Raw genomic sequence first — 13,839 nt, 5'->3', positions numbered from 1 at the left:
ACCACACGCCCCAACCCGAAGCCGTGGATGACTGCTGAGGTGTGCATGCTACTGAGGACCTGTGACTCAGCCTTCAGAACAGGTGACAGAGAGGCTCTGAGGAAAACAAGAGCCAAACTGTCACGTGCGATCAGGGAAGCAAAGCGTGCACACGCACAGAGGATCCATGGACACTTCAAAGACACTGGTGACACACGGCACATGTGGGAGCGCATTCGGGCCATTACTAACTACAGGAAAACATCACCTTCCTGTGACAGTGATGCCATCCTCCCAGATGCACTGAATGACTTCTATGCACGGTTTGAAGCGCAGAACAACATTGCAGCAGAAAAGTCCATCCGTTTGCAAAATGACCAGGTGCTGTGTCTGACGGCGGCTGATGTGAGGCGTATTCTGCGTGGAGTTAACCCACGGAAAGCTGCTGGACCAGACAACATCCCGGGTCATGTGCTCAGAGAATGTGCTGACCAGCTTGCAGATGTCCTGACAGACATCTTCAATATCTCTCTGAGCTGCGCCGTGGTCCCGACATGCTTCAAGACCACCACCATCGTCCCCGTGCCTAGGAAGCCCACAGTGTCGTGTCTCAATGACTACCATCCCATTGCACTCACATCCATCATCATGAAGTGCTTCAAGAGACTCGTCATGAGACACATCAAGACCCAGCTTCCCGCTTCTCTGGACCCCCTGCAGTTCGTGTACCACCCCAACTGCTCTACAGATAATGCCATCTCTACCACATTTCATCTGGCACTCACACATCTGGATAAAAAGGGCACCTACATAAGAATGCTGTTCATAGACTTCAGTTCAGCATTCAACACCATTGTTCCTCAGCATCTGATTGGAAAGTTGAGCTTACTGGGCTTGAACACCTCCCTCTGCAACTGGATCCTGGATTTCTTGACTGGTAGACCTCAGTTTGTCTGGATTGGGAGCAGCACTTCCAACACCACCACACTGAGTACTGGTGCTCCCCAGGGCAGCGTACTCAGCCCTCTGCTGTTCACACTGCTGACTCATGACTGTGCAGTGATGCACAGTTCGAATCACATCATCAAGTTTGCTGATGACGCGAACGTGGTGGGTCTCATCAACAAAGACAACGAGTCAGCATACAGAGAGGAGGTGCGAGAACTGGTGAGCTGGTGTAAGGTCAACAACCTGTATCTGAATGTTGACAAGACAAAAGAAATGGTTGTTGACTTCAGGAGAGCAAGGTGAGATCACTCCCCGCTTGCCATCAACGGCTCCTCAGTGGAGATCGTCAAGAACATCAAGTTCCTTGGTGTTCACTTAGCAGAGAACCTCACCTGGACCCTGAACACCAGTTCCATCACCAAGAGAGCCCAGCAACGTCTTTACTTCCTTCGGAAGCTGAGGGAAGCCCATCTCCCATCACCCATCCTCACTACCTTCTATAGAGGTACTGTAGAGAGCATCCTGAGCAGCTGCATCATTACCTGGTTTGGGAACTGCACCGCCTTTGACCGCAAGACCCTCCAAACAATAGTGAGAACAGCTGAGAAGATCATTGGGGTCTCTCTTCCCTCCATCACAAACATCTACATAACATGCTGCATCTGGAAAGCCACCAACATTGTGAAAGACCCCACACACCCCTCACATGATCTGTTCACCCTTTTGCTATCTGGAAGAAGGTACCGCAGCATCCAGTCCCGCACCTCCAGACTGTGCAACAGCTTCTTCGCAGAAGCCGTTAGACTCCTGAACTCTGGCTAACTCCAATTCCAATTCAGATTCCAAAATGGGCAATTTTATACATGCTTATAGACAGTCACACACACACACACACACATACGTACATACATACATATCTACACACACACACACATTGTTTTGCATCGGACTAGTGCTGAAGTCAAACCTCACACAAATAAACTATGCACTCCTGTTGCAGTCTTGCACATTATCCTACTTGCTGCTAGAGTACTGTACTAAACCAGCACTGTACTCTGAACTGTTCTGGCTGCTATCGGTGACTGCTATGTTCAGGGTAGCATGTCACTGATTGCTATGCACAACTCGCTTTACATATGCCCAGTACTGTGTACTGTACTAAATAATTGTCTACTGTCTACACTGTCTACTCATTTTGTATTTGTCCTGTCCTGTATTTATTATTGTTTATTTAATGTTTATTTAATGACATTTTACACTATATTGGATTGTTTGCACTCGTGTAGCATGTTGTCTGTTGCACTGTTGTTTTTGTGTTGCACCATGGTCCTGGAGGAACATTGTCTCGTTTTTGTTGTGTACTTGTATATAGCTGAAATGACAATAAAACCTCTTTGAACTTGAACTTGAACTTGAACATGGGTCTCTGTTCCAAATTTTCTGTGAGCCTCAACAATAAATAACAGTGAAGTTATTTGAATGTGAGAAATATGCCTTTCAGTGTGTATTTATATTGGTACACTTCAGAAAGCAACTTTGGTCCAGTTAGGGTGTTTTTCTTTCTTTTTTACTGTGGAATCTAGTGATCACAATAAAATACACCTGGTAATTTCTCTAAAGTTATTTAATTCATTGCAAGAAACAGGGATTTTCTCCCTAACTATTCCAGATGACTCCTTCAGTGTACTATGAAGCCATAAAGGCCAAGACCTGACACAGAAGGCCTCTCTAAGGAGGCCTTCCAGTGAGATGGCTTACTATATGAAAAAATAATCAGGACAGGATTACAATGAAAGTCCCATTTATATCTTTACTGTTTAGTTCTGTATTCTGTAAGTGGTGTTTGAATGTACTTAGCTTACCAAAAAATGGTCTCTGTTTTCTGTGAGTCTCAACAACAAAAAACAGTGAAGTTATTCGAATGTGAGAAATATGCCTTTCAGTGTGTCCTTATATTGGTACACTTCAGAAAGCAACTTTGGTCCAGTTAGGGTGTTTTATCATATATGTTTTTATGATATGTTTAGTCTTTCCTGTCATACTGACAAATACTATGACTCTGTTGAAGTTGACAGGGAGCAGAAAACATCCTTAATGAAACAACTAAACCAGACAGAGTCAAACTGACTAGTCATTTGTAAATAGTTAAATTTTGATTATTGCATGTTAAGCTTTCAAGCTAAAAATCCAATGGAAATCTCCAGTGAAAAATTTTTACTCACACTAACTTTGTCTAATTCTGGCCTTAAGTGGCACAAACTACAAGAATGAAAATGTCTGGTAAATGGGACAAATATATTAAGCCTAATCAGGGACACCTCCAGGAGTTTTGGGACCCATGAAATCATACCATGTTGGGCCCTACCACTTCAGCACTACAAGGATTTTTTGGGTCATCATCCAAACTCTGCCTACCTACAGTGCCCCTGAGTCTAAATCTGACTGAAAAAAGGAAGCTGTTGAAATGGTCTTAGCAGCATTCTATTTTATATCACCTATTTAGGGCTGTGTGGTATGAGCTCTTGTTTACAAGTGGCCAAAGCATTCAGTGGAACTTAAGTCCCACACATTTCTAACAAATTATAAATTCAACACTATATGTACATGTGACAGATGAGGGTTAAGCAGGATGTGGGGACAAGGCACGTCGAACACAAACATATGTTTTTATTAGCACAGGAAGCAAACACGTCTTAACACAGACTACTTAGATCAAACACCGACAACTTTGACAATACGACATAAGACTTATATACACTCATGACAATTACACACGACAAGGATCAGGTGCACAACACAAGAGGGTGTGGCAATACGAACACATACAGACACACATGCACAGACACGCACATGCATGCACACACACATGCACACATTTGGGGGGGGGGGGGGGGGGCGTACCGTGACAGTACATTTATGCATAAATTACAAAATGTATTAAATGCACAACAATATGCCTCATAGCACATTTATATGTGGAAATGTAGAAACCTAAATTAACATGCTCATTGCCCACTAGAACACACGTGATTTACACATGTGTATGTATAAGTATGTAGGATACTTGATCACAAAAGGAGAAAGCACTTCAGGCAAGTATATTGACTATCAGGCTGCTGTATAAAGAGATTGTGCATTCACTAAATTCAGCTCTTTGCTCACCTTCCCCTATCACAATACATATTTCCTGAAATGATCTAACTTCCTGTTTAAGATACAGCTAATTTGAAGGCAGGGCTTCAGCACTTAGTCTGGAGAGGAAACAAAGTAATACTTTCTGTAATTAATGTAGAACTGAAGTGGCCTGATGAAGTTAGAAACTTAAGAAATTTAGAAATTTAAGACATTGATTTTCTACACCCTGAAAACACCAAGTAAGTTGCATTGCCTTTTGTTATTTGCTGTAATTTGCCATTTTAATGCCCTTAGTTAACATGAAAATATGTTTTATGTGATATAATAACCACAAGAGCTTGATTATAATTGATTGATTATAAAATTAAATTGATTATAAATACATTTTTATTACTTACAGTTTTAAAAAAGAATTACTTACAGTCAGGAAACCAAGAGGTGATCATCTTATTAGAGTATCTGTGAATTAAACATGTCCTAGGCATACCAATTTGTATAGTCAAAAGCAGGTGTTTCCTGTGGAAGATCATATTTATTCATCACACAAACACACTTGTTGAACATTTAAACACCCACTGCACAACAACCAATATTTGTTTAATGATAAAATTATTGAGAAAATGATCTTGTATGAAGCTTACACAAACATATGGCCAGTGAGATTGTGTTTTTTGTTACTATTGTTGACATAATGAACACAGTTATCCTACCTACATAATATGGGGGGATTTTCACATACAGGAACTTGACAATGTTTTAAGTGTACAATTAGAGTCTGTAGCCACACACAGGTTGTGTTTAGCCATGCATTAGTCAAACAGGTCTAAAAAATGGCCGACACCTTCATTGAAACCAGCTCCTGACTGATGATGTAATATTTTTGGTTGGTAAATAACTCTCAGCCTTAAACAATCATAAACAAAAACAACAACATGTCTGCTAAATGTGGACCAGATCAATAAAACCTTGTCTTTACCCTGTTAGTGTAAATGATGTGCTGACAATTGTGTCAAATATCTGGTCAGTAGTAGTCCTATGATGAGAAACTGACCCATTATGAAGGAAGAAGCCAATACATTGACTCTAGTTTGTAAGTGCCCAAATACAAATACCATCTAAGATAGATATAGCTGTAAGGGGGGGGGGACCCCAGGTTGTTTATTTTGTTTTTATTAATGTTGTACTGAGTATTAAATACTCCACTTGCCAGCATCCTTTGACATTTCGCGCCAGCTTTCTGGTTGGAACTGCCAGCCTTTGACCAAGCTGAGCAATCAGAGGATTGCTCGGAGTGAGTGACATTTTCGCTGACCTATCCGTGATAAGGAGGAGCAAATAGACTGGGAGATGTGAAGCCTTTCCCCCATGAACTTACGATGTTTGGAGACTTCATGTACGCAGTGTACAAGCCCCAAACTGAAACTCCCCCCCGCTTTCTTTTAGGTGTAACCTTGTTTGTTAGCGTGAAAGAACAGCCCCCTGTTGTTTGTTTTGTATTCTCCACACTACTGTGTGTGGCTGGGCTAAGAAGACCGGAGTCTCAGCAGAAGCCGCCGCCCTTGTGTGCGAAGCGAGAGGAGACGCGATCCGTTGCTTGTTTACGGCTCATCTCCTTATGTGTCACGGACTCGCGCGTTGTTGTTAAATTGTAACTCTACATAATTCAGTCATTCATTGTACTTCTGTTGAATCCTTAGTGCCACGGAGCACATACTGTTGTTTCGTGATTTGTTTTCTGTTATTCTGCTATTTCTTTCTTTTTTGCTGGGTTTATTATTTTTTAAATAAAATTGTCAATTTTGGGTTATTTACTAACCTGTGTATCGTTAAGCACTTAGGGTTTAAAAGCAGTTTAGTATCGGATTAATTTACTGTTGATTTATGTAAATACGCAGTTATTTACTACTGCTGATATGAGACACATTTTTTAACAGTCTGACAAGTTTGCTGCTCCAGAATGCATGTCCACAAAAGATTGGCATTTTGCTGGCTGTATCTTCAAGGTACATTTCTAACAATTCATATTTCTGAAACTTTGTTGTTATGTTATACTTCCATTTATTGCTGTTTGCAATAGTGCATTAGTAATAAATAAATAGCAATAAATGAGGCTCTCTTTACTGTTTTATCCACTGCATGCCTCAGCTGACTGATATTCATCTTTCATCTTCCAGTGATCTTTGCCTCTGTGCTTTCTGATGTATGGAAGGCAGAGGTTGTTTCTGAAATTGAGGCAATGGTCACTTCTTGTGTTGTGATACCCTGCAAATTCCAATACCCTGGCACCCAACTTCCAGACTCACGAGTGAGAGGAATCTGGCACAAACAGAAAAATCAGAGAGAAATCATCTATCACGAAGATTCATTACGTATTGTAGACAATTTCAAGGGGCGCACAAAACTGCTTGGCAGTTTGGGTCAGAAAAACTGTACCTTGGAGATAGATGACATTAGAAATCATGACAACGGCCCTTTCTGTTTCAGGGCTGAAATCCCAACTATAGACAAATATTCTTTTGAAGAAAAATGTGTCAGCCTCTCAATGTTGTGTAAATAGAGTCCCCCACATCATTGTCCTCTGTTCAATTTCTGGTTCACAGGACATGGTCTTCCATCCTAAAATATCCAGAGTGGTCTTGCGGTCAGAAAACAAGCATCAATGAAGAACTGGCGACACAAAATGTGCATGTCAAAGGATTTCTAAATTTGGCTTGATATTTTTACATTTTTTGCCTGATTAAAATATTGTGGATATTTATAATGGGGTTTTACACAACCCAAATAATATTAAAATGGGATATTATTAAAATATAAACAATCTGCTAGCTTTATCTTTCACTTATCAAGACAAAGAAATTTGGCTGATGGCAATATTAGTAGATGTGGTTATTCATTTAATTCATTTTTCCTCATATTCTTTTTTGTTTTACATACAGGAAATATGACTTTGAAAAGCATGGAGGAATAAAAATAGCTCAAAGTTAAGAAAATGCCCTCGTTTATAGTTAAAGATTCAGTAATTGCAGATATTCTTTCACTAGACTGCATTGGTCTGTATTTTATAAGATAATAATATTGATTATTGCAATTTTTTTCTAGTGGATCAAACTGATAAAGCAAGATATTGACAATCATCTTTGCAGTAGTGATAGTGTCTATTAACAGACAATCTGGGTTAGTTTTAATATATTTAACACTATATGAACTTTAATAGATTAATTTAACATGCATAAACTAAATATCAAGCAAAACCAATCCATATAAATTATTTTATTTCACTTTGACAAAACAATTTCATGAAAGCTATATTCCCACTAAAGCAGTAGCTATGGCATATCTACTTGAGGGGCATCACAGCTTTGAGACTCTGTAACCCTGGGTTTTCCTCTTCTATGTGGCTACATTGCAATACGTTTTTGTTCCCTTTTGTTCTTGGTTCTATTTTCATACTAAAGGCTAAATATTAGGCTGTAAAGGAGATGGAATCCTTAAATGGAAATAATAACCATGTCATTGTACTCGTTTGTAGCAAATCCCAGAGAACCAGTGCTGGAACAAAAGAAAATGTACTTTGTGGAGGGACAACATGCCCTCTTCAAATGTTCTGTGAGGCACACCTGCCCCTCCCACCCCCCCAAACTCACTTGGAGCCGTTCAGAAGGTGAGGTCCATTATAGCCACAATAAAATTCATGAAGGCACTTGGCAGGTGGAGGCTCTTCTGTCCTTCACAACAAAAGAGCAGGACCATAACACAGAAATCAGATGCAAAGCTGTTTTTCATGGAAACAAGGAGACTGAATCTAAATTCGTGATGTTTGTTAAAGGTAAGGCAAGAAAAGCTCTATATCTTTCAATCATCATCTTTGTGGTGCTGTTTGCTTCTGTAAGACAAGCTGAGAATAGAAGAGGAACGAATATAGTATCCTAATAAACAATATGCATATTAAAGACTCCCCGCTCGGGATTATTCTTGGATATTTAGATTTAAAAAAATTAACAGAAGATTAACCACACCTGTTCCAGTAATAACTTAAGGGTTATTACTTGACTTGGATGTTAAATGTGCCCTGACAGTGGTGATTGGTTGGCAGTAGCGTTCACACTTATAAAAGGTTTTCGCTGTCTTCTTAAAAAATAGTAGCAGAAACTCCGAATGATTAGCATACCATTAATGTAATTTTTTTGGAGCTCTGTGATGATTTTAGTTTAACTTTTGTGTTTGCAGAAAAACCAAATATCCTTCACTTCATTATTCCAGTCATATCTGTGGTTGGAGCTATCATTGTTTTTGTAGTGGTGGGTTTCTTTGTGATCAAGAAGTACAAGTGAGTCTGAAAAAAATCTGATTTCACCTCTAAATATTGTAAACAGATTATTTTATGTATACAGCACTGATTCATGGCATTAGTTATATTTTTGTTCCTCCTGCAATCCAAATGCCTTGTTAAAGTACATTAAGAAAATGTAATCAAATGACAGTAATTTGTGTGCTTTTTTAAAATGACTAAACTTACCACCAGGAGACAGATTCAAGAGCTCCAATCTAGAAATGAGAATGGGTAAGTAAACAATGATTGCAATGTAGTTTGAGTGGTCTTGCTACATAAATTCTATATTTCAATTCACAAATAATAAATTGTTTGTTTTTCTTTTAAGTATAATGTTTGTTAACCTTTCTGGTACACAGATTATGGAGTCGCATCTCTAGAGTGTCCAGAAGGTAAACATAGACATAAAAAGTGTAGCAGTTGATCTGATTCCTAATACATAGCAGGCAAAATGCATATATGTGTGTGTGACTTTCTGACTGTTTTGTCTCACTGTGTAATCACCAGATTCAGGTCAGTGAACTAGACATTTCCTGGAGAGAACTACAAGGATCAAGGCCTGGTCCACTAAAAACTAACCTCATGGGTCTTGCAGGTGATTTACATCCATGGACATAAAACAGAAACCAAAAGCGATGGTGAACTCCAAAATACATCTTGGGCATAACACGTTCTATATCTTGGTCCTATTTAAGTACAGGTGTTCATCAGTGCGCTGTGATTCTCTGTAGATGTAGTCTTAACTCAGTAGTCATGGCTGTCCTTTTAGAAGTTGGTAATATTCAGAAATTTTAAGTAAGGAAAAGAGCATGCAGATGTAGGAAGAATGGAATGAAGAAGCAGTGGAGGACTAAATTGTTGTACTTTTACATTTATTCCTAGATATTTACAGGAACACATCTATAATGAAATGTGAAGTAGAAGAAGCCCATCTCATGTGTTTTTTCCACTACTCTGATTGGTGTTTGCTTAGAATTCTGAGATATTTCTACTTGCTGACATTTACAGTAATTATATCTAACATGATCTCTGCTCAGAACTTTTTCTGTTCCTCTTTTAATGCAGGGGAGGATAAAGATGCCACTTAAAAAAATTATTTGTTTGTGAACGAGCACCCAATCCTACTTCCAAAATTGCAGACATGCAACCAGTTACAAAGACAACAAATATTCCTGACACTATATTCTAAAAATTGTTTATATAGATGCTTAAAATGTATATGTTGAAAACACAGTTATCATGGATTTGTAATCTGATGTGGTTAACCCAATGAAAGGAAGCATCTTCTAAAGAAGTCCATAAAGAAAATATACGGACATATTTTTTCAAAATCTGATTTCATTGTTTGCACACAAAATAGATTTCATGCCAATAGCTTCAACTGCTACAGTGGTCCAACAGAGGTTTATCCTTATTGCATTCATCAGGGCTTTAAGGACAATATCATATGTTATCTCTGTATGAATTAGGACAGTGTGGCTTGAATTGTTTGTTTGTTTGTTTGATCTAAGAATTGTTCTAGAATTATTAGTTGAAATAAACATAAAAATAGAAAAAGGGACAGAATATTAACTTTAATCTAAACATATTTGGGGTCATATAAGGTTATCTAAAGGGGAAGGTAAAGAATTCTAAAATTGGGCTTCTCATTTTAACATGTTAACATAAGCCCACTTCACATACAAATGCAGAGTGTACTTTGTTACAGAAACCACAGGAGGCCGGAGACTGGCATGGATGTTGTCAATAAGTAAGTATACTGATTAGTTTTACATAATTGATAACTAATATTTCTGAGGGCCCTCAATAAGTTAAAGCCTTCTGTAAATGGCACATCTAAGTGTTTAGGAAACATTAGCTTCAGCTTACACATATGTACTGATACCACACTTTCAGTCTTCTTTAAAATCGCTATCAGAATGTAAATGAAGGTTTTATGTTTAAAATGTGTTATTGGTGATTAAACATCAGAGGAACTTAAATTTAAAATACCACCTAGTCTCACAGGTAATAGAATTAAGAATTGTAATTTGCTGTTACTTTGGTACTTGTCGTGGAATCAAAAATAAAATCACATATGACTTTGGTTTTGTTTTTCTAAACAATTAAAATCATATATCAGCTGTCTGCTAAGAGATTTTCTATATTATTTCTGGTTAGAGATAAGCTAAAATCCTTTAACAGTGTTTGTAAAAGTATTATATGCGTCTCATTTTCTTAAAATTAAATTGTCTTATAATGCTCATAGATCAAACAACTGTATGGACACTATGTCTGGAATGACTGGATTCTCAAAAGCTCGCTTTCCATCTCCAAAGAGGTAGCGTGCATTTTCATTACTTGAACTAATGTTGGTAATTAATACATGAATACCACAAACATAAAACATAAAAGCACATGTATTAAAACTATATAAACAAACAAATACATAAATGCACCAGAATATAATTACGTTCATTATTTTTCCTTTAAGAATTTAAATCTTTTTATGTTTTTTTTTTCCATTTATTTTTATAAATGTCACAGTGAGCAAAAAAATGACAACAGATCAGAGGTCACATGTTCAGCAGTAAGTGATTAAAAAACAAATCTCTTCACATTCAGCATTTTGTGTTTCTGTGTTAATGACCTTTTACTGCATTTTTTTTTCTAGCTTATCATTTATATGTGGTAAAATTTTATGTTGTTACATTTTACAACAAAATTCTCTAATAAATAGTAGCTCACTAATTATATCATTGGTTTATAGGCATTGATAAATGCTATAATATAAATGACTAAACATTTATTTGTACATCTTGGCAATAACATGCAGTAGCCTACTACTGGGCATTTATGGCAGTCATGAGACACCCAGTGATCATAGATTAATTATATTAAGTAGATTAAGATCATGAAATAAATAGATAGTGGTAAACTTTTTATGTATTATATTATGTATTTATTTATTACTGTAATTTAAGATATGTTTAATTTAGTCCTACTATTTAGAATACTGCTGACTGTGAAAACCACCTTCTTACAGAACTATGATGATGATTACACCAACACAGCTGATCTCAACGTATATGGCAACCTGTAATGGCGTAGAGACACCCATTCCATCAATGTTGTATGTTGTTTCTGTCTTATTTTATGTTGGTTTACTGGTGTCATGTCACATTTCATTCATAATATAATCATGTTCAAAAGGCTGAAATATGAAAGTAATATCTCCCCACACATATTTTTTTTTTATAAAGAAACAACAAATGTAAATGAAAACAATGTAAATGATCATGAAAATGCAAGCAAATGTGTGGTATTCATTAGTAGCAGTATTAGTAAAGAATATTAAAAAAAATGGGCTTATCATTTTATCATGTTAAGCCCATTTCTTAGACAAATGTAAAGTGTACTGAAATAGGGTGTCAGTGTATCTATAAAATAACACTGAATATTTTTTATCTGCGCATTTTTTACTAGTTCAATATCCCACACTCACACACACACATATACTCTCTCTCTCTCTCTCTCTCTCTCTCTCTCTCTCTCTCTCTCTTTCTCTCTCTCTCTCTCTCTCTGATCTCCAGTCTCTGTCTCTAATACTCTTTAACTGTAAAAATTTTAAGAAGTCATTTATATTTTCTGCTGTTTTGGTTGTTTTATTTTAGCCTTTCTTCAATCTCTTAATTATCATATATGTGTTTCCTGGTTTTCTATTACATTACATTTACTGGCCCCATTTTTGTGCATGTTCTAGAATTTCTTATGTTAATATAATGAAATAGCGTTTTTATACATGTTTCACTTTCCCATGCTGTCTTTTTTTTAATGTGCACTCTCCTAGAGTGATCACACCCAACATGAGCAATAAATTTATACCTGGTAATTTCACTGCAGTTCTTTAATTCATTGCAAGAAAAAACAACCATCTGGGGTTGTTTTTTCCCCCCTGTTTCAGATGTCTCCTTCAGTATACTATGAATTCATAAATGCCTACCCAACACCTGATACAGAGGACCTCTCCAAAAGAGGCCTTTCATTGAGACAGCTTGCTATAAGATAAAATAATCAGGACAGGATTACAATTAAAGTACAAAAGTACAAAATTAAATATTTACTGTTTAATTCTGACTTCTACAAGTGGTGTTTAAATGTAGTCATCTTACTGGGTCTCTGTTCCAAATTTTCTGTGAGCCTCAATAATAAATAACATTGAAGTTATTTGAATGTGAGAAATATGCCTTTCAGTGTGTATTTATATTGGTACACTTCAGAAAGCAACTTTAGTCCAGTTAGGGTGTTTTTTTCTTTCTTTTTTACTGTGGAATCTAGTGATCACAATAAAATACACCTGGTAATTTCTCTAAAGTTATTTAATTCATTGCAAGAAACAGGGATTTTCTCCCTAACTATTCCAGATGACTCCTTCAGTGTACTATGAAGCCATAAAGGCCAAGACCTGACACAGAAGACCTCTCTAAGGAGGCCTTCCAGTGAGATGGCTTACTATATGAAAAAATAATCAGGACAGGATTACAATGAAAGTCCCAGTTATATCTTTACTGTTTAGTTTTGTATTCTATAAGTGGTGTTTGAATGTAATCAGCTTACTGAAAAATGGCTTACTGAAAAAAGATAATCGAATGTGAGAAATATGCCTTTCAGTGTGTCCTTATATTGGTACACTTCAGAAAGCAACTTTGGTCCAGTTAGGGTGTTTTTATCATATATGTTTTAATGATATGTTTAGTCTTTCCTGTCATACTGACAAATACTATGACTCTGTTGAAGTTGACAGGGAGCAGAAAACATCCTTAATGAAACAACTAAACCAGACAGAGTCAAACTGACTAGTCATTTGTAAATAGTTAAATTTTGATTATTGCATGTTAAGCTTTCAAGCTAAAAATCCAATGGAAATCTCCAGTGAAAAACTTTTACTCACACTAACTTTGTCTAATTCTGGCCCCAAGTGACACAAAATACAAGAACGAAAATGTCTGGTAAATGGGACAAACAAATATATTAAGCCTAATCAGGGACACCTCCAGGAGTTTTGGAAACCATGAAATCATACCACGTTGGGCCCTACCACTTCAGCACTACAAGGATTTTTAGGGTCAGAGGTCCTTAGAATCATCCAAACTCTGCCTCCATGCGGTGCCTCTGAGTCTAAATCTGACTGAAGAAAGGAAGCTGTTGAAATGGTCTTAGCAGCATTCTATTTTATATCACCTATTTATGGCTGTGTGGTATGAGCTCGTTTACAAGTGGCCAAAGCATTCAGTGGAACTTAAGTCCCACACATTTCTAACACATTATAAATTCAACACTATATGTACATGTGACGGACGAGGGTTAAGCAGGATGCGGGGACGAGGCACGTCGAACACAAACATACGTTTTTATTCGCACAGGAATCACACACGTCTTAACACAGACTGCTTAGATCAAACACAGAC

At 37.2% G+C, this 13,839-nt stretch overlaps 1 protein-coding gene across 7 annotated transcripts; it reads left to right on the top strand.

Annotated features, from left to right (window-relative positions):
- Positions 1 to 4,161: 4,161 nt before the first annotated feature.
- LOC113587868 (myelin-associated glycoprotein-like) lies at positions 4,162 to 12,263 on the top strand. Of its 7 annotated transcripts, none has more exons than XM_081700474.1 (12): positions 4,162 to 4,301; positions 5,997 to 6,065; positions 6,237 to 6,611; positions 7,592 to 7,888; positions 8,290 to 8,389; positions 8,585 to 8,623; positions 8,752 to 8,784; positions 8,900 to 8,987; positions 10,101 to 10,142; positions 10,641 to 10,712; positions 10,919 to 10,961; positions 11,418 to 12,263. In XM_081700474.1, exons 2-8 carry the CDS (start codon positions 6,020 to 6,022, stop codon positions 8,916 to 8,918), a joined length of 909 nt encoding a protein of 302 aa, XP_081556600.1. In that variant the 5' UTR covers positions 4,162 to 4,301; positions 5,997 to 6,019; the 3' UTR covers positions 8,919 to 8,987; positions 10,101 to 10,142; positions 10,641 to 10,712; positions 10,919 to 10,961; positions 11,418 to 12,263. The 7 variants fall into 7 exon arrangements, with proteins under 7 accessions (XP_081556600.1, XP_081556602.1, XP_081556598.1 ...); XM_081700473.1 differs by adding an exon at positions 5,506 to 5,676 and having other exon boundaries at positions 4,170 to 4,301; positions 5,998 to 6,065; positions 8,900 to 10,142; XM_081700476.1 differs by having other exon boundaries at positions 7,592 to 7,723; positions 8,900 to 10,142.
- The last annotated feature ends 1,576 nt before the right edge of the window (positions 12,264 to 13,839 follow it).

The sequence above is a fragment of the Electrophorus electricus genome, chromosome 17, assembly GCF_041902795.1.
Source record: "Electrophorus electricus isolate QZ-2024a chromosome 17, ASM4190279v1, whole genome shotgun sequence".
NCBI lineage: Eukaryota > Metazoa > Chordata > Actinopteri > Gymnotiformes > Gymnotidae > Electrophorus > Electrophorus electricus.
Note: the sequence above shows the minus strand (reverse complement) of the source record. Positions and strands in the feature narration are given on the sequence as shown.